Below are 27,141 nucleotides of genomic sequence, written 5' to 3' on the forward strand. Positions count from 1 at the left end.
GAGAAGAGTCCACTTGTTAACACCCCCTCTATCTTTTGTATAAATACCTACAGCCACCTACCATAGAAAAGACACTGCTAGTGCTAGTCTTTCTGTAATAGATCGTTATTTTCATAGTAGGTGCTTGACTAAGTTAACAATCTATGGTTTTTCTAATCTTCACATGTACGGTTGAGCTATCACCAATGCAAAGAACTTTACTTTTTTTTACCCCTGTGTACCTAGAATAGAAACAAACGGAACTTTCAAAAAGTTTGAACGAAAAACACGTTATGATGATACGAACTCCCCACCTGTTGAACACAATACCATGAGTGTACTTCCTTGCTGCCTACAGCAGTACAGCATAGTCTGTATTATTTGAATTCTTCGGACTTCTCATTTTGAGTAGTATTTTCACAACATTTCAATCTTCAGGGGCATATTGTCGAACTTGAGAATCTGCACAAAATTTCGAACAGAATCCTTTATTTAATCCAAGGGGGTAGCATGCTTTTGTTTCATCAGCCATGAGTGGGTAGAAGTCATAAGAAATTCATGATTGTATTTTGAGTGTTGCCCACAAGGATCCATGACGTAGCGGATAAAGTACTTCGCAAAATTCAGTTGTAAGTTACACTCTTTTGGAGATTGAAGGTTCAATCCTCAGTGCAGGCGACATTAAAAATACAATTGTGAATTACTTAGGACTTCTACCCAGTCATAGCTGATCGAACGAAAGCATGTTACTCCTGTGAATTAAATAAAGGGTTCCATTCAGCATTCCACGCAGATTCCAGAATTCAACAAGATACACCTAAAGAAGGTCAGAGGTTACATCGACCGAAACGTTATGCAAATGACACTCAAGATGAGAACAATATTTAGAAGAATCCAGATAATATGAATAATCAATCCTCCTTTCAGAAATACAACATAGTCATCTTCAAGTTCAGCTCAACCATTCGGGTTTTGTTTATATTAAAATCAGAAGCAAAGTCCCTGCCATTTTTGGTCTGTTGATCTGACGTATGGTCTTGTGGAATTCTAGGAAGTCCACCTTCCCAGGTTTTATCTTCTCACCTTTTGAGAAAGGATTGGTTTATTCTTAATCACCTGAGGTGCTCTTATCGAAGAATGCTGACATCATAGGTCAGACAAGTTTTTGTTCTGGCAGAGTGCTCTTCCTCTAGAGCAGGGGTCTCCAAACTACAGCCCACAGGCCAGATCTGACCTGCCAAAATCTTTATTCGGATCTAGAAAATGTAAAGATATTTAGGAAAAACTTTTAAATAGAAATGTGTGAAAATAGTATGATGATTTTTCTTTTTGTTCAGAAAATTATTAAAAGAATGAGGACTTGGAGAATCAGTTTCGCTAAAAAGCAAAGATAATAAGCAAAATCGTAAAACACATCCAGGTCATTTTTTTTGTATTTATGAACTTATGTTACCGTGCTGAAATAATAACGTTATTATCTAGAAAGCCATTCTTAACATGGGGAAGGGAGGGTGTTTTGTAATTATTCTGTACTTCCATCCAACAATTTAATAAAAAGAGACATTGTGAAACTTGAATTTAATTTAATACTATTTAAAAATAGCACGGTAACATAAGTGCATAAGCATCATTAAAAAATATTATTTGGGCCTGCATAGCTCTAAAACTAAGTAATATGGCCCTCCATTCAGAAACTTTGGAGACCCCTGCTCTAGAGCACTTGTGTCAAATCCAACTTACCAACCTTGTGTCGCATCTTTCTGTGATGGAAAGTTGATGAATAACTCAAATCTATTTTCAACCATTGTTTCCAATGCTCTCATAGTATTGTTCTTCATCGAGTTGACAATCAATACTTATCCTCGAGTGGCCTATAGTCCTTGATCAGTGGTGACTCAACAGTATAATTCCATGTAGCAACCACTATTTTTCTGTTTGTTTAGAGAATGTGAGGAAGGGAAGTTGAGGTTTGGAGTTAAGAGTTTTTTTATAAGAAAAGTAAAAAAAAACAGTGCTTATTAAAAATGAAATCGATTGGAATATATTACAAACGAGCAGAAAGACCGACGTTACCCGGGATTGAACGATAATCAACAAATGTTTCAGCCTCTTATATTTTTACTGTCATTAAACCGGTAAAATCGCCCATTTTTCAATCAAATCAAGTGGATTAATTTGTAAAAATCTCAAATAAAAAAAGAATGAATATTTACAAAATAATTTTTTTTTTTTAAATCTGCAAAATAAAACAACAAATTAATATAATGGATTAATTAGCCCATTCACAGCAGGCAAAACTAATCAATAAAATTTGGCATCCATTTTTGGAGCTAACCGCTTCAGTATAATCAAAGTACACTTTTGGTGATTAAAAAAAAAAAAAAGGGATAATGACTAAGAACAACAAACGTAGCACTTCTACCTTGTCATGGCTGATAGAATGAGAATAATCTATCTTGAGGTAGAAAGTTCTCAACTTTAAAAAGATGTATCTGAAGAAGATTGTCAATTACAATGGCTGAAAAGTTGTGAATTGAGATGAGATGAAGTATACCAATAAGTTTGTTTATATATATATATATATATATATATATATATATATATATATATACTAGCAGGGAGACCCGACGTTGCCCAGGATTGAATGATGATCTACAAATATTTCACACTCCTATATTTTTATTGTCATTGAAATCCATGAAATCGCCCAGCAGTAAGCTTCACATGCCTCCCTGCAGTACGAGGGGTGTGCAATAAGTAATGCCTCTGACCCACTTCCCATAGCAGTAGAGCAACGAAACTTGGCACAGTTATTAGTCTTTCTTTACATAGGAACCACCCAGAGTTATGCATTTCTCCCATCGTTTGATGCAGCTCTGGAGACCGTTTTTGTAGAACACCTCAGGTTGGTCCTCCAACCACAACGTGACTTCAGAAATCAAGTCTGCATCATCTAGGAAACGCTTTCCTTTCAAAACCAACTTCATGGCTGGGAAGAGGTGAAAGTCAGAGGGTGCAAGGTCAGGAGAGTAGGGAGGATGGGGAAGGATTTCATAACCACATGCCCGTGCTTCTGATCTGGCGATATGCGAGTTGTGGACTGGAGCGTTGTCCTGCAAGAGGAGGGTACCTTTGCTGATCTTGCCCAGCCTCTTGATTTTGATAGCTTTCCTTAATTTCCTCAAAAATGAAGCATAAAAGACTCCTGTAATTGTGGTACCCTTTGCCAGGAAATCTGTCATCACTACTCCATCCTGGTCCCAGAAGACTGTGAGCATGACCTTGCCAGCGGAGGGCTGCACCCTTGCCTTCTTCGGAGGTGGTGAGTCCAAGTGCTTCCATTGTATTGACTGATCTTTGGTCTCGGGATCATAGTGATGGACCCAGGTTTCATCCTTGGTAATCAGTCTTTTGAAAACTTTGACTCATTTTCTTGGCACACTCCAAATTCATCCTCGAGCACTCGGCGCGTTCTCGCTTCTGGAATGGTGTGAGCAACCTGGGAATCCATCTGACAGACACCTTATGCATATGCAAATGGTCATGAATGATAGTTTCCACAGACCCTGTACTAATCTTGACATCTTGGGCTATTTGGCGAATAGTAATGCACTGATCTTCCAAAATGGTAGCCTCAACTTGACGGACAGATGCCTCATCAATGGCAGAAGGGGGGAGGGCGACCAGATCTGACTTCCGGCCATGTTTGAATTCACAATGCCAGCGTTTTACAAGGTCATATGATGGGACATTATCACCATAAGTTTCTTTCATTTCATCAAAAGTCTCTTGTGGTGTGCATCCTTTCAAATACAAAAAATGGATCACTGCTCGACATTCAACAGACTCCATTTCACACCTGACTCAGTTCAAACACCTGTAAAACAGAAACCACAATTAGTTCAGAGCTGTAATTTGCCACATAACCCGTAGAGATATAAATCATTACACATGCAAAATTCCAGCTAGATCAGACAACTGGAAGTGGGCCAGGGGCATTACTTATTGCATGCGCCTCGTAACTTAGTCCAAAATATATGTTATTCTACATTATACTCTAGAGAACTTACTGTTTCTTTTATAAAATTATTTTACATAAAAGTTTTCCAGTTAATGAAAAAAAAAACATTAAGAAATTTATATGCAGGGTTTGAACCTACTGACCATGTCATACAAAAATAAAAAAGCAAAAGAAAAGCCACAAATTTTCAAGTCTTATAAAATTATATGCAGTTAATAAAAAAAAATTAAGAAATTTATGTGCGGTTTGAACCTAGAGACCACGTCATGCAAAAAAAAAAAAAAAAAAATGCTATCAACTTACCCACAGTAGAATTTTCAAGGCCCATTGTTCTATCATTGTGGCTAAGCAACGACATGGAAAAAATGGCTTTACCGATGATAGATGAATCAAAATAACAGTTTCGATGATCAATAATTATCGGGTTATTCTGAGATAAAACTTAACTAAGATTACTTCTCGACTTATACACTAAAGTTCTGTAAAATTTAAAGAAAACCTGTTCAGCTGTTTCGGGGTCTATAACGAACGAACACACACACACACACACACACACACACACACACACACACACACACACACACAAGATAAAGTTGCATTTATATAATTGTAGAGATATATAGGGGAGTTAAAAGAATAAGAATAAGATAGATTCTTTAAGTGGAGGCTAATCGGGATAATACAAAACTCAACAAATTGCTTTTTATATAGATTATTAATAAAATAAGAAAGTGACAATATAAAAATATATACATTAGTATATAATTTTTATTCACTTCATCAGTATGGATCATACCTATATCACAGATCACTTTAGTTCTCCCATCCCTTCCCAAAACAATTTCAATATTTTATCTCTCACTACACAATTAGTTCACTCCTAATGTAGCCATCGCTAGACGTTACATCCCTATTATGTTACTTAGTATCTTCTTTCCTCTTCTGATGAGAAGCATTAGGTTTCGAAATCCCATGGTATAAAGAGTTCTTACTTATCCTACATCCCTAATTGATGTATTATCCTTATTGAATAAACAAACAAATTTATATACATTAGTACGTATTTTTATAATATTATTTTCTTATTTTATTGGTAATCAGGCTCTCTCTCTTTCTCTCTCTCTCTCTCTCTCTCTCTCTCTCTCTCTCTCTCTCTCTCTCTCTCTATATATATATATATATATATATATATATATATATATATATATTACTGAAGTTTTACCAAGTCCTTTATCCACCATACTACAGCTTTTTGAGTTTGAAAAGATACACCTGAAGAAGGTCGAAGGCTATATTGACCAAAACGTTGTGAAAATAACACTCAAGATGTGAGCAATAATCCGAAGAATCAAAATAATATGAATAATCAGTCTTCATCTCAAAAATTCAGAAACATGATTTACTTTGTAACCCTTTAAAATTTGAAAGGAATTTGGAAGTATTTAAGCTGTCAAATAAAAAGTAATTTTCAGATCGAAAATTCTTATCAAATTTTCATGTATCAAAAGACTTAAAGTTTTGAGGCTATTTACACCCAATAATTTCCAGGCAACGTCGAGTCTCCCTGCTAGTATATATATATATATATATATATATATATATATATATATATATATATATATATATATATATAAACAAATTTATTGGTATACGTCATCTCATCTCAATTCACAACTTTTCGGCCGTTATAATTGCCAATCTTCATCAGATGCATCTTTTTAAAGTTGAGAACTTTGTAACTCAAGATAGGTTATGTCATGTCATGCCATGAAATAGCGACTAAAAAGATGAAGATATTAGTCCGCAATAAATAAATGAATAAATCATACTCATCTTAATAAACATTCCAATTAATATATACCATTCAGTATGGACCCGACAATAGAAGATCAGATAACATGGATTTATAAGACCAAAAAATCCAACCTTGATCGCCCTTTGGGGCCCATGGAGTAGTGGATAGAGACGTTGAATCTCTACGGTTCCAGGTGAGCATTGTCTGAAGATAGCGGTTTCAATCCTACCCACACCTGGCCAGAGGCTTAGTTGGCCAAAACGTGGCAAGACGACAACAACTACATCACTTATCACAGCCTGAAACCAACTTTAATATGTTAAGTGTTAGGTAGATGGCAAGACAAAAAGATCACTTACCGTAGGATTAGATTATCTAAATTCAGGAAAAAAGCTCTGCCCATGGAATTTTCGTTTAGATAGAGTCAGGAAAATTGTTGGTGGTTGTTTCTGCCAGGCGAGTGTTTGTTGTGAACGTTTTACGATGAGGAACCATAGATTGCAGCTCAATCGAGTAGCTGTCATAAAAGTATCAATAAGGCAGGATAGTCTCCCAATATCTCTTCTGTGAGAAAGGAGGAATAAGGAAGCAAAAAGGTCATCAACCACTAAACTTTTAAGATGATTCTGTACTCTATTAAGGCAGGAAAAGTTGTTCTTAAGAGCTCCACTTCAAATGTTCTCAAATGTGGCAACAGTATTTCATCTTATGATGTCTTTGACTCTTGTGTGTGTAGAGGATTGCATTGGGTGTGAGATACTTTCTGGAGAAATAGAAGAATCCCACCATTTTTCCAGTTATTTTAGCAACAGATCTGATGTAGGTTTTCCATTTCAGGTCAGGGGTAAAGATCAGTCCCAGAAGTGTATTGAAGCTGATGCTTTGTCAAGGCATGATTCATTTCAACTGGGGCAAAGTGGATGTATGAACATTAGTGGTGAAAAGATAGGAGTTTGATTTTAGAGGTATTAAAAATAATTAGCCACTTTTATCCCATTGTACCACATGCTCCAGGTTGGAGAGAGAATCAGCAAGATCCTGATCTTTGTCAGCCACTGAAGTGTTGCCATAGATGGCAGTATTGTCTGCATTTAAAACATCCATAAAACATGGAGCTGATGCAACTAAGTCAGAGACTTGGTTAATTCACCAGTCAGTAAGAAACCATTGTCTTGATATATGGGTAGGTTTTTTTCACTATACTGTACAGAGTGGAACTATAAAATTGTTGCCCTAGAAAAGATGACATGATTCCATTTCTAGTTGATGAATACCGTTTTTTTTTTGTTGTTTTTTTCGGGGTTTTTTTGAAGACCATCTACTAGTTAGCCAGTTAGCCAAAAGGGATAGGAGCCTCCTACCATGTTTGACACAATGTTCAACAAGTGAGATCAGAGATGCATCGCTGTACAACTCATGCTCTCTATTGATCCAAGTTATGACAACAGGACCATTGCCAGCACCCTCAAAATGCAAATCAAGTTGGTTTAACACTTGAGGGCGTGCCCAGGGTGATGAAAATAAAGTTTCCGGCCACGGTTATGGTCTTTGTTGTGGTTTTAAGTGAGGGCCACATCATGCCACCTATTCGAAGTCAGTTTGAAAGTCAACACGAAAGTGTATCTGGATGTGTTTAAAAGGTGTGGTGATCCCTAGTGCAATCAGGTGGCTGCTGGCCGATGCTTGGTTTGGTAGTAGGACTCAGCGTCGGCCCACAAGTTCAAAGGGATCCAGGCTTGGTTTCAGAAGGAGTGCTATGACTTTGTACCTTTCTCTCACTGGTACTCCTCCTGCCTCAACTTAAACCTACTGGACTATTTCATTTGGTTATATGTCAAGAATATCACCAACATGACCTCCTACAACACCAAAGCTAGCTTGATTGCCACCATCTGCCGAGTATTCGCCTAGTTCTCACTGACACTTGTGTAAAAGGCATGCTCTCAGTTCCAGACCCGTATCAAAGCAGTGCTTGAGGATGAAGACGGCTACATTAAATAGATGTCAGCTGTACTGCATAATTAAGTTACCGGAATTGATTTTTTCAATACAAGTTTTAAAATAAAGCTGCAGTCTTGTTTTCTTTGGGCCGACAATGTTATCATTTTACCATATATATATATATATATATATATATATATATATATATATATATATATATATATATGTAGAAATATACTTTCTTATTATATATCAATCTTTATATAATAAGCTCAATGTAATTACAGAGCAATATAGAGAATAAATGACAAAAAGTTATATTCCAAAATTCATGATATTGATCATCTTATAATTTATTCCTTTAATTCAGTTGACTTATATAATTCTGGACAGTAACACTTAATTATTATATCAATCAGTGAATCTATTATGCCCTTAACTCATCAGAAAAAATAGCAACGATCAATCCATCAAAAGGAATTGAATTGTGATTTGAAAGAACGTAGAAAGTGATAATTACTGCTAGTTGGGAGATCCGAAACCAGTCACAAAGCCACCCTTAACTTTATAGGCTAGCATCTTTCCTCCGGGCCAGCGGCAATTAACACAAGAATTGAAGAGAATAAAGTTCCCATAAATACAATGTCGGCGACCATTTATAATAAACCGTCAGATTAAGTATTCAATAAACAGAAGTTGAAATGTCGCATCCGCGCCGCTACAGTTGACTGCTTTTTTTTTTTTGATTTCATAAAGAAGACGAAATTTTAATTTCTGAGAGAGAGAGAGAGAGAGAGAGAGAGAGAGAGAGAGAGAGAGAGAGAGAGAGAGAGAGAGAGAGACAGACAGACAGACAGACAGACAGACAGACAGACAGACACTAGACAGACAGACAGACAGATTATTTTTCCTTACAGATCGTAAATAAGAATTCTTGATGTTCTCATTATTTGACTTTTTCGGACTACTGTTTACATCTTGTTATTTGCACGAATAAAGTTAAAATGAGAACAGTAGTATGAAGAATCTAAATATGAATAATCAATCCTTATCTAAAAAATTTAGAATTGTAATTTCTTGTTGTTGCACCGAAAGTTATCTGCCCCTTGACGCCTCCTAGGTGATAATGGCGGTGTAATACGTAAACAAACCTTTAAAAAACAAGTAACGTGATTTATTTTTCTGGTTTCTTAAACAAGAAGAAAGCCGTTAAGATGGTGAAACAGACGATTCGGATTTTTGCACGAATTAAACCAACAAAATCCAAAACTGCGGTAATATATTTTCGTATTTTTAAAAATATTTCGTTTTTGGACGTCGACTGTTCTGAAAATAAACAAAAACCAGCTCCTCGGTGGCGAACGCTCTAGCCGGGGATAAAAATAGTAGAAAACGGACTCGTCAGCATTCTCAGGTCGCTGCACTTGAGACGACCAACGATAAATCAATCACGAGCGAGGAGGTAATGCCTTGGAGAATCCACAAAGTTGGACTATACCTTATTCAAACACAAGGCCCTGCCATCTGAACATGAGCAAGCTGATCGAGTGTTTGGTCGGACTCTGGAGGCCATCTCCTCCCGGGCATTACCTCCTATTTATGAATGGGTTTCTGGTGGACATTAGTTGATTGTCGGTTGCCTGAAATGTCCTCGTCAGTATATGCCTACGGATCAGATACGGGAAATTGGTATTTATGCAGATTGAACCGTGCTGTTTTTATTTTTAGATCGGATTTTCAAATTAAATAAATTTTTTACGGTATCTTTTGTTTATTAAATTGTTATGTTTGTTTTATTGTACTGCAAAATAGTCAAACTACACTAGAGAAATTATTCCCAAACAATTCATTTCTATCTGTTCACTCATTTGTGTGTTAAAATTACTATTTAATTGAAATAACAAGCGTTTAAAGCTAACGTAAATAGGGATTTGAAGCAAACGTTACTAACTGATTAAACAAAGGCGCTGCTGCTGTGCCCTGCCTGCTTGGCTTCCGCGCCTTTTTATTTTTTTTTATTATTTTTTTTTTTTTCAAGCTGTGGATGGAGCATTTTACCGGATGCCAGACATTCACCTTCTATCTCATAGATTCCAACCGAGAGATCTTTTTAAGATTCTAACCATCTTCGTAAGTGCAATTGTATGTATATCTCTTGCACTTGGTTCACCGGTTATATTTTTCAGGCAGTTTTTGAAATTCTTTTTCGTTTTGCTCAGAATTGGTATGGAAGTGAATTTTAAAGGCTTATAACTTCTATATTTTTTATGCAAATAGGTCACAAATGAGTGGGTAAACAAACCAAACTTTAGCGAATTTCTCAACTGCTACTTTCAAGAATATGTGCGCTTGCACGTACAAAAAAAATCAATGTTTTATTTTATTTATTTATTATTTTACTTTTTTCGGTTATTTATAATAATAATATTTTAAAAAAATATTAGCTCTGCTAGTGCTGCTACGCCGTCACTTTTGCGACATGAAACATGCGGAAAAGTATGTTTGCAATATCGTTAAAACTAGTTGTCGTGTAGTGGACTGTTGGATCAGTCGTACAAAATAGGAAAAATGATTTGAATTGGGAAAGGAAAAATGAATTGCCTTGAGGAAGGAACGAACAACGCGTTTACTTGAATTAAACGAACTATAATTTATTTTGTGAAGAAACACATGAAAGAAAAGGGTACCGCCCGCGTTTAGTTTGGCGTGCATCTCTCGCTGTTTACCGGTGAGAAGGAAAGTCTATTGTCGCAGAGAGAGAAAGAGAGAAAGTCAATCCAGTTTGGTGTCCGTCTCTCGCTATTAGCTGGTGAGAGAGAAAGTCTATTGTAGTATAGAGAGAGAGAGAAAAAGTCAATCCAAGCCATGGAGATAGAAAACGTATAAAGTGTACGCACTGTCTGTTAGCTCGTGCCCCATACATAGTAGCAGGGGACATGACGTACACGGGCGCGCGCCTCCCAAAAGGGAGGCGGCTGGTTCGTCGAACCTCTCAGCTCGAGAGCTTATCTGAAAAAAGGAAGATGCTGCTTATTGCTCTTGCTTTTATAATTGTTTCCGGTGGTCTTTTGCGCATGTGTGGATTTACTTTGAAAGGGGAAGTGACGTTGCCCTTGTGTGCATATGTGAGTACATGTGTGTACATTAGCGTGTGTGTGTATACACCTGAATGTGAGTGTATGTACACGAACGTAAATATATGTACGTGTGTGGACGTGCGCGCGTATGCTTTTGTGCGCGTATGTATATGACAAGTAATATAGCTTGAGATGTGAACGCGTGTTTTTATGTGAGACTACGAAAGGCTCCCACAGTCGGCCTTAATTTTAAATGCGATATTCGTTTTTAGCACACCTGAAAACCCTGGAAAACAGGTTTTTAAAGATAAGTTGTGTGTTGGTCTACCAGGCTACATTTACCAAAAATTAATTCCAAAAAAATTTCAATGAAATTTTTTGTTATTTAATGTTTTTAATATAATCTCTTCCCCGCTCCCCCTAAAAATTGAATTTGTCATATTTTGAGGTTTGTTTTGTTTATAAAATTGTTAGGTGAAAGTACAGAATGGTCTCATAAAAAATTTAATTCCTCCTCTCTCCTGTCAAAAAAAATGTATTTAAATTTATCGTTGTTTTATGTCTCAAATGCAATTCTCACCCCACCCCACTCCACCGCAAAAAAAAAAAATTGAATTTGTCATATTTTGCCGCCTTCCCTACCCGCTCAATTACCAAACTTGAAAATATGCTAGGGATGACATGTCTCGTGGAACGCTAGATGGCCCAAAAGTGGGTGCTCATTTTACGTTAAATTTATATAATAACCAGAATCAGTGAAAATCAATCCAACCTGTGTGCATCATCTGCCCTCCGAATGTTGGAGAAGCAACCTGACTAGGCACTCAACGTCAATGTTCTTATCATGTCTGCAACTGAACCTCAACACCTGTAATTGTATGTGTCTGTCCAATTAAAACTAGTTACTTTGTATACGACTTTAATTCCTGTGTTTGGCATCTTTCTTTGCTCATCGTTGCATTGTTATGTCTCCAAGAGTCTATCAGGCATGTGTATACATATGGAAATGAAATCTGGCCTGTGTGAATTGAGGAGATGTGTTGCATGGAAAGAAATGATATGAGATTGATGTGATGTGGATGTGCAATATGAGCTTTGAAGACAGGCTTAGATCTGTGCGAGCCTTTCCTAGTCTCACACAAAAACACACATTCACATTTCAAGCTATATTACTTGTCATATACATACGCGCGCACAAACATACGCGCCCACGTCCACACACCTACATATATTCACGTTCGCGTACATACTCTCACATTCACGTGTATATACACACACGATAACGTACACACATGTACTCACACGTACGCACACATGGATGACGTCACTTCCTTTCAATGGAAATCCACACATGCGCAAATACCAGCGGAAAAACGTATAAAAGAAAGAGCAACATCCGACTTCTTTCTTTTAGGACCAGCTCTCGGGCTGAGAGGTTCGACAAACCGTCGCCTCCCGAAAGGGAGGCGCGTACCTCACACCACTTGCTACTATGTGGGACAAAAAGCTAACAGACCGTATGTACACATTCTCACTCTTTCTCTCTCTATCTACTACTGGTCCCTGAGAACACCTTCGCGTAGCTGACTACTAACTGACGTCAACCCTCTATTCTTTGTCTTTGTCTACACGCTTGACTAGCATTCTCATTTTCACTACGTTACTCCTTTCTCTTCCCATGCGCGAACAAACGATAGTGAGATGAACACACATTTCCTTTTCTTTCTACAACACCAGTCCCGCAACGAATGATGGTTACACCCACGCGGACATGAACACATGTTATATCTAAAACATTCATTCTTTCAACAGTAAATAAACGACAATAAATCCATCAATTGAGTTTTTGTTTCCTTCAATTCGATTCATTTCATTATTTTCTTGTGGCGAGTTAGGGTATTTTATATCCTGGTCCGCAACAGATCTAATGACCTCATAAGGATATTAAATCTGGACAATATAACGTGTGCATAACAGAAAATATCATTAATTTGGTTACATTAAAAGAATAGATGAGAGTTCTTCGGTTAGTTCGGAAATCAATTTCTAAAAGCCATCCAGCACATGCCAGCATGTAAAACAGATGTTTAAGCAAATACGATGATGAAAGAATAAATGAGTGTTCTTTGGTTAGTAGGTGTAGAACAGTTGAGGTAGCAAGATCAGTTGGCATAGTGGACAAAGTATTTGGTAAAATTCAGTTGTAAGTTACACTCTTCTAGAGGTTGGAGGTTTAATTCTCACTCAAAATAGAATTGCGAATTACTTAGACTGATAAAACAAGGGCATGTTACCCTGGCAAAATAAATAAAGGGTTCCAGAGAGATTCACCTGAAGGAGGTTGGAGGTTACATAGACTGAAATGTTGTGAAAATAATACTTAAAATGAGATCAGTGGACTGAGTAATCTGAATAATACAAAGAAGTGATAAGGCTAGATTTAAGAGAAAGAGGGATTAATAAAGACCTGGACAGATATAAGTTTATAAGTCATTTTTTTAAAAGCTGTCTAACAGATGCCAGCATGTAAAACGAATATTAAACCAATGATGATGATGATGATGATGATGATATTGTTATTAAACTTTATTTCATTTAGAAATTACTTTTGAATTTACTACTAAATGAAACTTTAAATTAATTTTAATATTGGATTTTTTTTTCTATTATTTGATTTATTTCCAGCTTTTTGAAATCGATTATGAAGAGGGTTCAAGTTCCATTCTTCAATTCACAATTCCCAAAGATCTGGCCGGAGGTTTTGTCAACAATAAGAAAGAATCTTATAAATTTAAGTAAGTAAAACTGATTATATTTTTATGGTGTTGTAATATTTGCTGTTATGTCGTTTGAATAAGACACAACACAAATACTAATTTGAAGGATTATTTTATTTTCTGTTAACACTGCGAACATGGTAAGATGACATGAGTATAGCAGTCGTCAAAACACGTGTGTACTGGACGTCGACTCAGTGAACTCTGCCTCGTTCTCGTTGAAAAGGCACCAACGTGCTCTACTTGGATGGTAGCAGCAGGCTGGTAGGGGATGAGTCAGTAAGCAGGGTGACTATGTGTAAGGAAGGGTTAAGGAGTGAGAATTGTCTTTTACACCGTAGGGAAGAGGAAGGTTTAATATAGTGCTGAAGAGGATGGTAGTAGTGGTTTTGGTTTTGTGACCTAAATCTTTGGTCAGTACAGTGTAAAATGAAATATTTTCTCTTGAATTTATGTCACAATTTGATTATGATGCATCAAATTCATTTCCATCAAAAATAAAATAGAAATAAAAAATGAAATATAGAAAATTAACAAATTAAAATCTAAAATTTATCAAATCATATGAAACACTCAATGTAAATGAAGATCAAGAATGAACAGAATTTTTTTTCTATTCTCTTAGATTAGATAAAAAATTTTTTGTCTTATTATTTCTTATTCTTATATATAGTGGTGCCAAAAAGAAAGTCTACACTTGTTATTTTTTCAAAAACTGCAAATTTAAGCTAAATTGAATGTAACTGTTTAAACAACCTGTACCTCATCTGATTCGTCTTTTCTTCCTCTATAATTTTAATTGTTCATATTTGACTTGAAATTGAAGTATCCTAGTGTTCATGTCAATTAAAAATTTCAAATCGAAGAACTTTGGACAAAAATCAAAGAGAAGTGGGATGCGCTTTCACTGGAGTATTGACGCAGACTAATTCAAGTAATGACCAAAAGATTGCAGGCTGTCAAATTGCAGAAGGGCTATGCTACTAAACATTAACTAGTTCATTGTGTTCCTGTTGTATTTGTGTTGAATTAATGTTCTAAAGTTACATTTAAATAACAATTTTCCATTGTGCAGAGTTTGTTTTTGCTTTCTCGATTTGAAGTTATTTCTTTTAAATTGACGTGAACACTGAGATACTTCGATTAAAAGTCAAATATGAACAGGTAAAATTATAGAGGAATAAAAGGCGAATCAAATAAGGTATAGGTTGTTTAAACAATTACATTCAATTTAGCTTAAATTTGCGGTTTTTGAAAAAATGACAAAAAAATTTATGCCTATTTTCCGATGCCAAAACGATTCTTTTAATTGTCTTTTTTTTTATTTGATTTTGTAAAATCAATCTTCCATTGCTGGTAATAATGATACAATAATAAATATTTATTGATTTTAAAATACCAGTAAAATTAAAATCTATACATCAATCTCCACAAATGTATTTTCATATTTGAGGAAATATCTGCATATTTAACGTGTTTTTATGAAAATCGGGGAAAATAACAGTCTTATAATTAAATAATTAGAGATTTATGAAGAATTGAAATCGGAATCGGTAATTTAGCATGGAATCGATAATTGTATCAGAATCAGAAAATATATTGGAATCGTCTCATCACTAATATATATATATATATATATATATATATATATATATATATATATATATATATATATATAGCAAAAATGTTAATTAGTAAAAACCTGAACTGAGTGCTCAATACTATTGCAGAGCAAAGATATATATATATATATGTATATAATTAAATAATTAGAGATTTATGAAGAATTGAAATCGGAATCGGTAATTTAGCATGGAATCGATAATTGTATCAGAATCAGAAAATATATTGGAATCGTCTCATCACTAATATATATATATATATATATATATATATATATATATATAGCAAAAATGTTAATTAGTAAAAACCTGAACTGAGTGCTCAATACTATTGCAGAGCAAAGATATATATATATGTATATAAATTATATATATATATATATATATATATATATATATATATATATAATTTATTATTGTTTTATCTGCTCAGTTACACATGTTTCAGTTACTGAATCGTATCAACAATCCAATAACTTCATCAGACTTTACAGAAATAATTATTATAACTAGGAAAAAAAGATATTAGAAAAAGTGTGTGTATATATATATATATATCTATATATCTATAAAAGTGAACGTGTCTGTCTGTCTGTCTGTGTACATTTCCCTACGCAATAACTCTGTCAATTTTTAGTCTATAGACTCGAAATTTGAAATACCGGGTACTGAGATTTGGGAAAATCGATGTGACGGGTGTCAGCCAGAAATTTGGCTGTTAAGGGGTCAAATTTCAACGATTTGACCTTTAAGAACTCTACCAAACTCCTCCGACAATTTTGGGTCTAGACACTTGAAATTTTAGATATAGGTTCCTTGAACCTGAATCTAACTTAATAAAGTGATTGGAGCCCGAAACTATAAATTTTAAGGGGTCATAATAGAGGTCAAATTAAAAAAAAAATTTACTCTTTTTTTTTTTTTTTTTGCTCAGCATACACCTCCAAACACCCGGGCAACGACGGGCTGAAATGCTAGTATATATATAAAATAAAAATTACAATAAAATTTACCAAAATGATCCAAGATGGTAAAATTAAAGTATATTATAAATATTAAAGAATTAATATTTATAAAATTATCTCAGCCAGATGTAAAAGCTCGATAAAACCAAATAGGAAATAGAGCTTATAATATGAGCAAACAGTTAATTTTTGGATTTTTTATCTTCCACCAGACTATCCATTCATGTGTAATCATCTTTTTCTTCACCATATTCCCTTTGCTTCACTTTTTTTGTTTTCAAGTAAGATCTTTGACTTACTTGTTGTTTCATCAAATACTTCTGCATGCAAAATCCGATCCTGCATTTTGCTAATTCCTACCCTCTGATGAGAAGAAAAGTATTTCTTCGAAACTCCACGAATTAAGGACTATCCATTTATATCATATTTCCTTTTCAGATTAAATATGTTTTTAACTCATTTCAAAGTGTTTTTTAACATATTTTATTAACTGTTTGATCATATATATATATATATATATATATATATATATATATATATATATGTGTGTGTGTGTGTATTTCTCTTAGTCTGTCTTTCTGTCTGTCTGTTTCACTTTTTCTTAGAAATTATTGGGTCGATTTGGCTGAAATTTTGTCTGGATCTTTGTCATGATAAGGTGCAGCGAACTAAGTATTATGGTATTCATTAAACGCACAGTTAGCAATTAGGGATGAGTCACCATGATACCAGATTTATTTTAGAGGTTTTCTTGGAAACTATTTGACTGATTTTGATGAATTTTGTATGGCCTTTTTTTTTATAATAATCCACAGCGAACTAAGTATTATGGTATCCGTTTGATGCACAGTTAAGGATTAATAGGGATTAGTCAAGGCATTTACTCTTGAGTTTTTCTCAGAAACTATTGAGCTGATCTGACTGAAATTTTGTATGGCCTTTCGTTATGATAAGGGGGAGTGAATTAAGTATTATGGTAGCCATTTGATGCACAGTTAGGTATTATTAATATTAAATTTAGAAATGAACAAATTCAACCATCAATTTGGCATAAAGCACTCGGTTTTAATTTTTTTTCTTTTTTTTTTTTTTTTTTTTTACAAAGGCATCACCACATTATCAAGGCCCAGAGGCCACTCAAGGATAAGGGTTAAAGAGTGTACAGTAGAAATTGGTCAATATAGTAATCATTAGTAATGAAAATTTGGTAAATTTAATAACTTATATGGAACGGCTCATCAAGAACTTATTTACTTTAGACTTGAACACAACCATATTGTAGTCAGCCGGAAAGCAGGAAAACGGAAGACAATTCCACAGGCGTGCAGTTCTAAGAAAGAAGCTTTGTTCATGGAATCTACGTTTAGGTTTAGGCACAGATAAAGAGTGGGGGAAATTATTGATAGTGTTTACAGCTAGACGAGTGTTTCTTGTGAAAGTTTGGCGAGGGGGGACCATAGATTGAAGCTCAGTTGAACACTTTCCATGAAAATAACGATACATCAGAGACAAACTCGCAACATCTCTTCTGTGAGATAGAGGTTGCAAGGAGGAGAAAAGGACATCTCCTACGAGGCTACGAAGTCTATTTTGAACTCTATCAAGGCAGGACAAGTCCTTTCTAGCAGCTCCTACCCAGATGTGGCAACAGTATTCCATCCTTGGACGTACCTGGCTCTTATATAGATAGAGAATAGCATCAGCAGTGAGATATCTACTGGATCGATAGAAAGATCCCACCATTTTTCCAGCGGCCTTGGCAACAGATTTGATATATGTGTTCCATTTAAGATCAGGAGTAATGGTCAAGCCCAGAAGCTTGTCAAAACTTGAGGCCTCCTGAAGACGAGAGCCATTCATTTCAATTGATGACAAATGTGGATTAGAATGTTGATGATGTAAAGAGAGAAGCTTGGTTTTAGATGGATTAAAAGTAACCAGCCACTCCTTTCCCCATTGTACTATGTGCTCAAGATCAGAAGAGAGAGAATTGGAGAGAACTTGGTCGTTTACTGTCTTAGATGTGGTACCATAAATGGTAGTGTCGTCAGCAAAAATGTCTACAAATGATGTAAGGATATGATTTGGAAGATCATTAATGTAGATCAGGAAAAGAGTTGGGCCCAGGATGGATCCCTGAGGGACACCGGCATTAATACTGTGAGCTTCTGATTTTTGCCCCTCAACTACTACTCTTATGAACCTATCAGAAAGAAATGATTTAATAATTGAGAAGACTTTTCCAGCTATACCATAGCTAGCGATCTTATGAAGTAAACCTTTATGCCATACCCTATCAAAGGCTTTAGATATGTCAAGAGCAATTGCCCTAGAAAGATTGCCACCGTCGAGAGATTTGCTAATGAATGGGCTATAGCTTTTGCCTGTTAAAAATAGACAAAAATTTTAGTGCATATATATATTATAAAATAAAAATCTTGATATTGTAAATTTATTAAAATTTTCGAAAAAAACTTTATAAAACTTTAAGGAAGGTATACAAAATTTTAATTATTCGACAAGAAATACAAATAAAACAAGAAAAACCTTTTTCTATGGGGTTTCGAAAAATGCAATTCTTCTCATCTGAGGGAAGAAGGTTGCAAAATATACATTTTGCAGGTTAATGCATCACAGGAAACAAATGATATGAAGTTTATCATATTTTCATCAAAAAAGTCATTTAACAGTTTGAGATAGTTTGAAGGGATTCAAGGGAATTGAGAAAGCAAGAAACAGAAAAAAAGGGAAAAACGGATATGAAAAAATCCAATGGGAAAGGTGGTAAAATCCAGAACAGGAAAAATAATATATATATATATATATATATATAAGTATATATATATATATATATATATATATATATATATATATATATATATATATATATATATATATATATAAGCCTTATCATAAGTTAGTTGAAAATGAAAGCAAACAATAAAATGCTTGATTGTAGATTCTACAAGAGATAATATAAAATATTTTATTAAAAACTATACATTACATAGTCTGTTAGGTGTGCCCGGGTTTCATCAATCTGGTTATACTGAATCTGGAGTAGAATCTGGTTATTAAAAAAAAAGAAAAAAATCCTAAGCCCTTATCTGTTGATTAATTCCAAGGAATTGATTTGGTTCCTAACAGTCAGATTCGACCCCTGATTTAATGAAATTCAGGTAAACCCAATGGACACTTTAATGTATGTTTTTAGATGAAATACTTCATTATTACTTAAATAATTAAATAAATTTTGCCTGATGATTTCCTTTGGAAATGTCACATGAATGTTTCTGCGTAGTTTTCTTGCCATAAATATATTTTCATTCTTTACTATATATTAGAAGAAAAAATTTCACCAGCAAAAGCTTAGAGATATACTAAACATTTAATGGTATGACTATATAGCCAACATAAGCATTATGAGGTACAGGCTCCATTGGTTGGGGCGCGTAATGGATGAGAACAGGCTCCCTCAACACTGAGTACAGAGCTAGCTGCAAAAAAAAGAACTATCGGCCATCCTCTACAATGATCTAAAGACCAACTCAAAGCCACCTTGAAAAATACTAGATTTGATATTCACACTTATTAAACAACAGTCTTGGACTGGCACCTGTGGTGCCGATCCGTATCTGGCACCAAACAATATGAAATAAAAAGGAGACTGGTGGAGATTAAGAAGCAGGCAAGAAAAACTGAGCAGAATAGCCTCACCCTCCATCAACATTTGTCTGCCTTCTCTGCCCATGCAGATTCTACACTCAGATTGGTGTGAGAATGCAAGCTTAACACTAAAAGAAGAGGAATTTGAAATTCTCAGATACGAGAAATCAGCTGAAGATATCAGAAGGATAAAATTAATTCCTTGAAGAGAACATTTTTGTACTACATTCATGTCCACTTACGACAATGAAAATCAATGATACTAAACCTTATGTGTAGAATCCTTAATCCAATTTTGATCAAAGTCCATGATATGATTTTGATTTTAGAAAATGGCTAAGCTTAAGGCATCTTAGAAAAAATTTTGATTCAGGAAATCTTGCTTAATTCGTAATCAATGATTATGAATCAGATTCAAATCTGATATATTTGAATTTTCAAATATGAGGTTGTGCCCATATCTGGCTCCCTAAAATCCTGTTAAAATATTCTAAAGAAACTTAAATTTGTCAAATCTTTATTAACTGATGTCTAATATTTATGGTTAAAATTTCATAAAAATCAAAGATATCTCACTTCTTCCAAATTAAATTGAATATAGCACACAATATCCACTCCTAAGTTCCAATATCATAATGATCAGTTAATTAGTTTAGGCGATCATCCTATACGTATAAATATATAATTATACATACAGAAGGAAAAAACAACAATATAAATATATATATACTAATGCATATGAATTCCATTGTTCTATCATCATACCCCCTAATTCTTTATGTTTATAAGAGCGTCTATCATTAACTCCTATCACTTTTTCGCCTATTGTTTCTTGATGTCAAATTTACATCTCCACATATGACATGCATATTGAACTCGTGCCCCTTAACATATCATGGCAACCCCCAACCCCATTACATCCCATTTATATCCATTATGTGATAATCCTAATTTTGTCCTATATCACCTTAATCAGTTTACTTCTCCAACTTTCCACCATACACTTTTATTCTGTTTACTCCATAGCTCAGACACTCCATTATTTCGTTCCTAATATAGTTATCATTAGACGTCTCATTTCTAATATGTTACCTAGTACCTTCTCGCCTCTTCTGATGAGAACTCATTGGTTAAGAAAAAAACTCTGAAATGTATTCTTTATTCAAACAATAAATTTCTATTCTGAAAAATTATATTTTTCTGAATGAAATTTAAACAAAAAAAACATAAATTTTAGTTGCTCTATCAAGTATATTGAACTATTCTTTTCTTTGGCTGGGATTGTCTTATATAATATTACCTCCAAAAATATTCTGTAAGACGATTATTTAATCTGTGTTCCTATTCACCTCAGGATTCTGATATATATTGAACGACTGGCTATTTTTTTTCATTACAAATTGCCTGAATGCTTTGTCTCTTTCCTTATTTACAAAATATGCACTTTGATGTGAAAATAACTTAACATCTTATTGAGGTACTTGACAATCAATGTATTCTTGTGATTTTTGTGTTAATTTGATGAAAATTAAACTTGTCCGCCATTGTTGTAGTCTTTTTTCTGGGTACATATGAGATTTGATGTTTAGGAAAAATATATGTTGTATTTCATGAGTTAACATAAACATTGCTTTTAAACAGCTGTAAATAACTTCACTTTTTGTGTGTATACTCTTTATTTGAAATACGATTTGTTTAGCAATAAGAAACAAAAACCTGGCAATATTTAAAAAAAAACAAAAAAAAAACAATAAACTTTGTACATTTTCATGGTAAGAACTTGTATAAGTTATAAAAGTCTTGTGGGTAAAAATTGCTATAATGTAACTATTGCTGTTGACGAATTATATGCACAGTTATTTCCCTATAAATAATATCCACATTATCTCATCTTAATTATTGCTTGTGTCAATTGAGAAATTTAAAGTATGAAAAAGACTTTCAGATGAAAAAAAAAAAAAAAAGGTAAAAATGTTTATGTAAATACTGCTATTACAGAAAAAAAAATCCCAGGGAGTGTGAATTGACCATAAGCTGCTATGCACTCCTTCTAACCCTTTTTATTTTAAAGTGGCATATCAAGGGAGATAATTCATCTCAACTTATATTTTTAAAAGAAACAAAGAAAAATGTAAATAGATTGTTTATTGGAATAAGCGATTACATAAAGATTTTTTTTTCAACCAGATTTTGTGTTACTGGTAAACAAAACATAATAAACTGCCTCAAAAAGCTAGAATAACCAAGAGATAGGGAATAATTTTATGTGAAACTGACCCATCCTACTCTAAATAGTTGGGTTCATGAAGGGCATGAATTATACTGATTTAGCACCCTAAAGTAGACACTTACTCTATTTTCTCTCTTATTTTTCGATGTTTTATTGTTTCACAACAAGAAAGGAATCTTTATTAAAAAAATTGTTGTTGAAAAAAAATATATATATATAAAATAAGTTATCTCCCTTTCACATCTTAAACTAAACTTGTACTTGGTATTTTTTAAATGTGAAATCTTTTTCTCAATTTTTTTCAGATTCCAAAATGTATTTGATCAAAGTACCAAACAAGACACAGTCTTTAATGAAGTTGCTCAACCAGTTATTGATAAGTAAGTAGTTCTTTTTTATTCATGCCTGTTAGATTCTGCATACATATACACACACACGCACACACACACACACACACACACACACACACACACACACACACATATATATATATATATATATATATATATATATATATATATTAGTGACCTGCAAAACCACAGGGGAGACAACCAAGCAAAAAAACCTAAGCAAAATTCATCCCAAAGCAGCAAAACTGAAGCTGGCCTGTCAGGACACTATATGTACAAATGTAGGCAAATTTGGGCATATTTTATTGGTTTGAAAATATAGACTCTTTTTTACCAATTGTTATAAAATTTTAGCATAAAATTTTATTATAATCTTCAAAAAGTCTACAAATTTTCATGTAGTTTCGTCCCATAGAACCAAAGAAATGAGCACACACACACACACACACACACACACACACACGACCTTTTTTTGGCAATTTTATAAATTCCAAATCTCAGCAACTATTGATCATAGTTTACAGAATTTAACAATTGAAGGCTCGTTGAATTGTGTAGTGGGCTATGTAACATTTGCTCTTAGGGTTGCACATTAAGGGGATCATCCATAATTCATAGCCTATTTTTGGCATTTTATTACAGCCATAAAATGTTTCAGTCATAGTCATTTGTTTTCCCAGTTGTGCATATGAATTACAAAATATCTGATATTTCCCCCAAACGTCTTGTCTTGATGGGGAGGGGACTAAAACTTGCTGCTATGGTTTCAAATAATCTGAAATAACAGCAAGGGGAGACTGGATTCCAAATATTTCTCATATTATATCTCCTGGTGTAGCATTACTGGAAGCGATGACAAGGCAAATCAGTTCTTTCACTATTATTGTTCTTTAATATTTCTATTGTAAAGCGATTTATTGAAATAAAATATAAAAAAAGAACATTATTGAAACATATACAATAAAAATTAACAAAATTATACAGATAAAAATAATACAATTATTTTTTCATTGTACTTTTAATAACAAAATTTTAAAAATTAAAGATTTTATTTTGTTTTAAATTTTATAAGAAATATATGTTTATGAAAGTATAAAAATGAAATTATTGAAATCAAACTAACAAAATTTCCACCATAAAAAACCCATTCAATACATAATATTCTCCAAATAGTTTTAGAAGATTTTAAAAAGTGTTTTCAATAATTCTTAAAAAAAAAATTTTTTAAAAACCCAACTAATTTTAATAATTCTTAATTAAAATAAGACCACAAAACCTTTCATTAAGTAAATAAAGAAAGATTTGAAAAACGTAATAAAAAAAAGAAGACTACATGCTCAGGGAAGATATAGACGTAAGAGAAAAAAGTGAAGGAAATGATTGTCACCGCTTCTGGTAGCACTATGTCGGAAGTCAAGAAGTATGTTAGCTGGACAAGGCAGGTAAAGCTAGGGTGGCAGGACTAGGATATAGCTAAAGCCTGTGAAAAGTTCTAGCATGAAGGTTTTCTCATGAAAATTAATTCATATGTTATTATTAGATGAATATTTAAATAATTAGATCTAGATTGTCCTCGATGGCTTTACACCCAAACATGTCATTATTATAGGTATACTCCAGAGATCAATTCTTAGCCCTTTGTTATTCTTCATTTTTATAAACAACCTCCCTGAAGAAATCGTATCTGAGATGGGTATTTTGTTAATGACTCCACACTCTACTCTCGACATGGGGTAACATGAATACACACATATCCAAAGCAATGATTGAATCCTTAGAAAATGAGTTGAATGGATTAAAAAAGGATGATAACATTCAATTCTACTAAGACAAAGCTCCTTTCTACACTAATTAACCCTTATCCTCGAGTGGTCTTTAGACCATGATAAGTGGTGATTCCATTGTAAAAATCAAATCGCTGATTGTTATGGCAACCCTACCCAAGAGTCCAACATTCAAACTCCTCACACTAACACTCACAGGTAACATGAAAGGTAACATGAATTGAAAAAAACAGAAGATTCTGCCAAGGTTTCTGCAAAGAAAGTGGAATTCTTCTACTATGTTGAAAATGTCAACACCTGACTGTATGGAATTTTGTTGTCACATCTGGGCTGGTGCATCAACTACTAGCTTTTCCCTATCAGACAGGATCCAAAAAAGAGCATGCAATTTAATAAGTTCCACACTATCTACCAAGCTCGACCCCCTGTCCCATCATTGCAATGTTGCATCTCTGTGTTTCTTTTACAAGTACTTCAATGAAATGTGCTCTGACAAGCATACTGCTTTGCTGCCTCCTCGATGTAAATACATCCAACAAACCCGATAATCAACTGACTCCCATCCATTCAGATACCAGAGGACTTTCTACTCTAATAGCTTCATTTTTTTTTCAAACTGCTAACCTTTGGAATTCCTTCCCTGGTCCCTGCTTCTCTTATTGTACCAACATGCAGAAATTTCAATGTAATGTAAAGAAACATCTTGCTACTTAACTCTTCACTTAGGATGCTCCATATAAATCTGTGCGTTGATCCCCAATAGCCCCTTATGTCTAATGTGCCTTGCCTAGGGTGAATTAAAATAAAGTAAAAACATTTTTTTCTAAATAAATCATTTCATTATGATATATATTTTGTGGAGACTTGAACGTGCATTGCTTTTTAGTTGTAAAGTCTCATCTTAGTCTGGTTCAATAATTTATTTCTCCATTTTTATTTCAGTGTCTTAACTGGGTACAATGGAACAATATTTGCATATGGGCAGGTAATGTTTTAGTTTATTATTTAATTAATTTAATTAAATATTATCAATTAATTTAGTTGTTCAGAAGTTTTGTTACTCTGGTGATATTATTGAAGCCGATGTACATCCGGGACAGTGAGTTCATAGATTTAGTTGATTTGCAAATGATGTTGATTTGCAAATGAAGTTGATTTGTAAATGTAGATGATTTGCAAATGAAGTTGATTTGTCAATGTCAGAATTATGAGGTCAATAAAAGAAGGAACATAATTTGTATTCAGTGTTGATGATTCAGTTTCTGAACTTGATGTTTGGAAGAGCAGAATGAAGAGAAGAGAAAGTAGAAAAACATTTAATTAGCTGTGAGCCAAATTATTTTGATTGGGACAACAAATTGAGTTTTTCATTTTATTTAGTGAAATTTATCTATAAGTCTCATTGAAGTAATACTGAAAATGCTTCACTGTCAGACTGTCAACCCCTTTTTTAGTATCCTTAAAGAGGAAATGGGTAAAGACTCGCTCTCACACTTGTAGCTATTTTTATTGACATTCTTGCTACTATTATATCTATTGTGGCTTTGTAGAGCTGGTAATAATCATGACAAGGCAATCTTATGATTAACAAAACTGTATTAACAAAACTGTATTAACAAAACTGTATTAATAAAAGTGTGTTACAAAAATATGTATTATGATTCTGGGGCCATAACTGTCACCAATAATCGGATTTATTTTCTTGTTAACACAGGAATATGTGACACAATGTCAGAAGGTGGGGTTCTCAAGCTCATAAAGAAGAGGCATTTTGGTCTCATAAAAATTGCCTAGGCAACCCCATTGGCAATCTTTGGTTAGGACACCTTAGACGGCTAGCACTAAACTAACTCCACCCTAAAGTGGAGAGGCAAGATGTGGGAGAGTAAATCTCTTAGAACTATCCAGAATGAATATCTCAGCTTAACAGATAAAAAAAATCACTGAGATGACTAAGTTTCTCTCAAACTCTTGGCTGGTATATGCCCATTCATGTCACCAAATGGCACTAAGAACTACAAAAATGCTTAGTTGGAACTATGTTTATTGTGCCTGGGTAAATCCATTTATTTCTTGAAATAAACATCATTTTACATCATAACAATATCTAAGGAAGATATCCATATCCCAATTTTTTGTACATGAAGCTCTAACTACAATTTCTTACTTAACCTTAATATCTAATCTTGCTACAAGCATTCTAAAACACTAAATAAAATTTTAAAAAATCAATAATGATGCAAGAACATAAGTCAGTCATGAGACTATATACTTGAGCCTGACAATGAATAGATTGGTCAAAGTCTTATCTGGGCCTTATTTCTCCATCTTGTATGAAGTATTCCTGAAAATACTATGAAAATGTTGATAACTCAAAAATTATTTATCTGATGAGCGTAAAATTTTGGATCATGGTTATATTTATCAGGCTCAAATCCATACATCCGATTTTGAAAAACTCAGAAGTTGAAATTCACGCAACGTGCAGAAATTTAAATATAATGTAAACAAACATCTTTCTGCTCAACTCCCTACTTAGAATGCCTCTATAGGTATGGTCCGTAATTTACATCTTGGCAGCAATGTTCCTTGTTTCAAGTGAATATAAGTAAAAAAAAAAAAAAAAGATGAGAATAGTAGTCTAAATAATTCAAATTATCAATCCTCATCTCAAATATTCTGAAAGATAAGAAAATTTAGTTCTTATTCAGCATTCCCACTATATTAATAGAAAAAAAAAATAAAGAAAAATATGTATGATGTATGTATCTGTGACAAAATGAAAATATCATATTCCAAAAATCACATAAATTGATGAACTATTATTTTTATAAAGAAAATCATTTTAAGCAATTAATGGGAATTCGTGGGCATTACAACATGAATCTCACAATTATTTAGTTTGCTCCCTTTGTTTACTTTTTTTTTTTTAGA

At 33.7% G+C, this 27,141-nt stretch overlaps 1 protein-coding gene across 1 annotated transcript in view; it reads left to right on the forward strand.

The window, feature by feature from the left end:
* The first annotated feature begins 8,849 nt into the window (after positions 1 to 8,849).
* LOC145243527 (kinesin-like protein KIF6) overlaps positions 8,850 to 27,141 on the forward strand; it is an 89,300-nt gene continuing 71,008 nt past the window's right edge. The window contains exons 1-4 of the mRNA XM_080106495.1: positions 8,850 to 9,010; positions 13,499 to 13,608; positions 22,379 to 22,453; positions 25,150 to 25,192. Coding sequence (XP_079962621.1) covers positions 8,951 to 9,010; positions 13,499 to 13,608; positions 22,379 to 22,453; positions 25,150 to 25,192 — 288 coding nt within the window. The 5' untranslated portion in view covers positions 8,850 to 8,950. The remainder of the gene's footprint in view (positions 9,011 to 13,498; positions 13,609 to 22,378; positions 22,454 to 25,149; positions 25,193 to 27,141) is intronic.

This window comes from Euprymna scolopes, chromosome 22 (assembly GCF_053919585.1).
Source record: "Euprymna scolopes isolate OS-2025 chromosome 22, ASM5391958v1, whole genome shotgun sequence".
NCBI lineage: Eukaryota > Metazoa > Mollusca > Cephalopoda > Sepiida > Sepiolidae > Euprymna > Euprymna scolopes.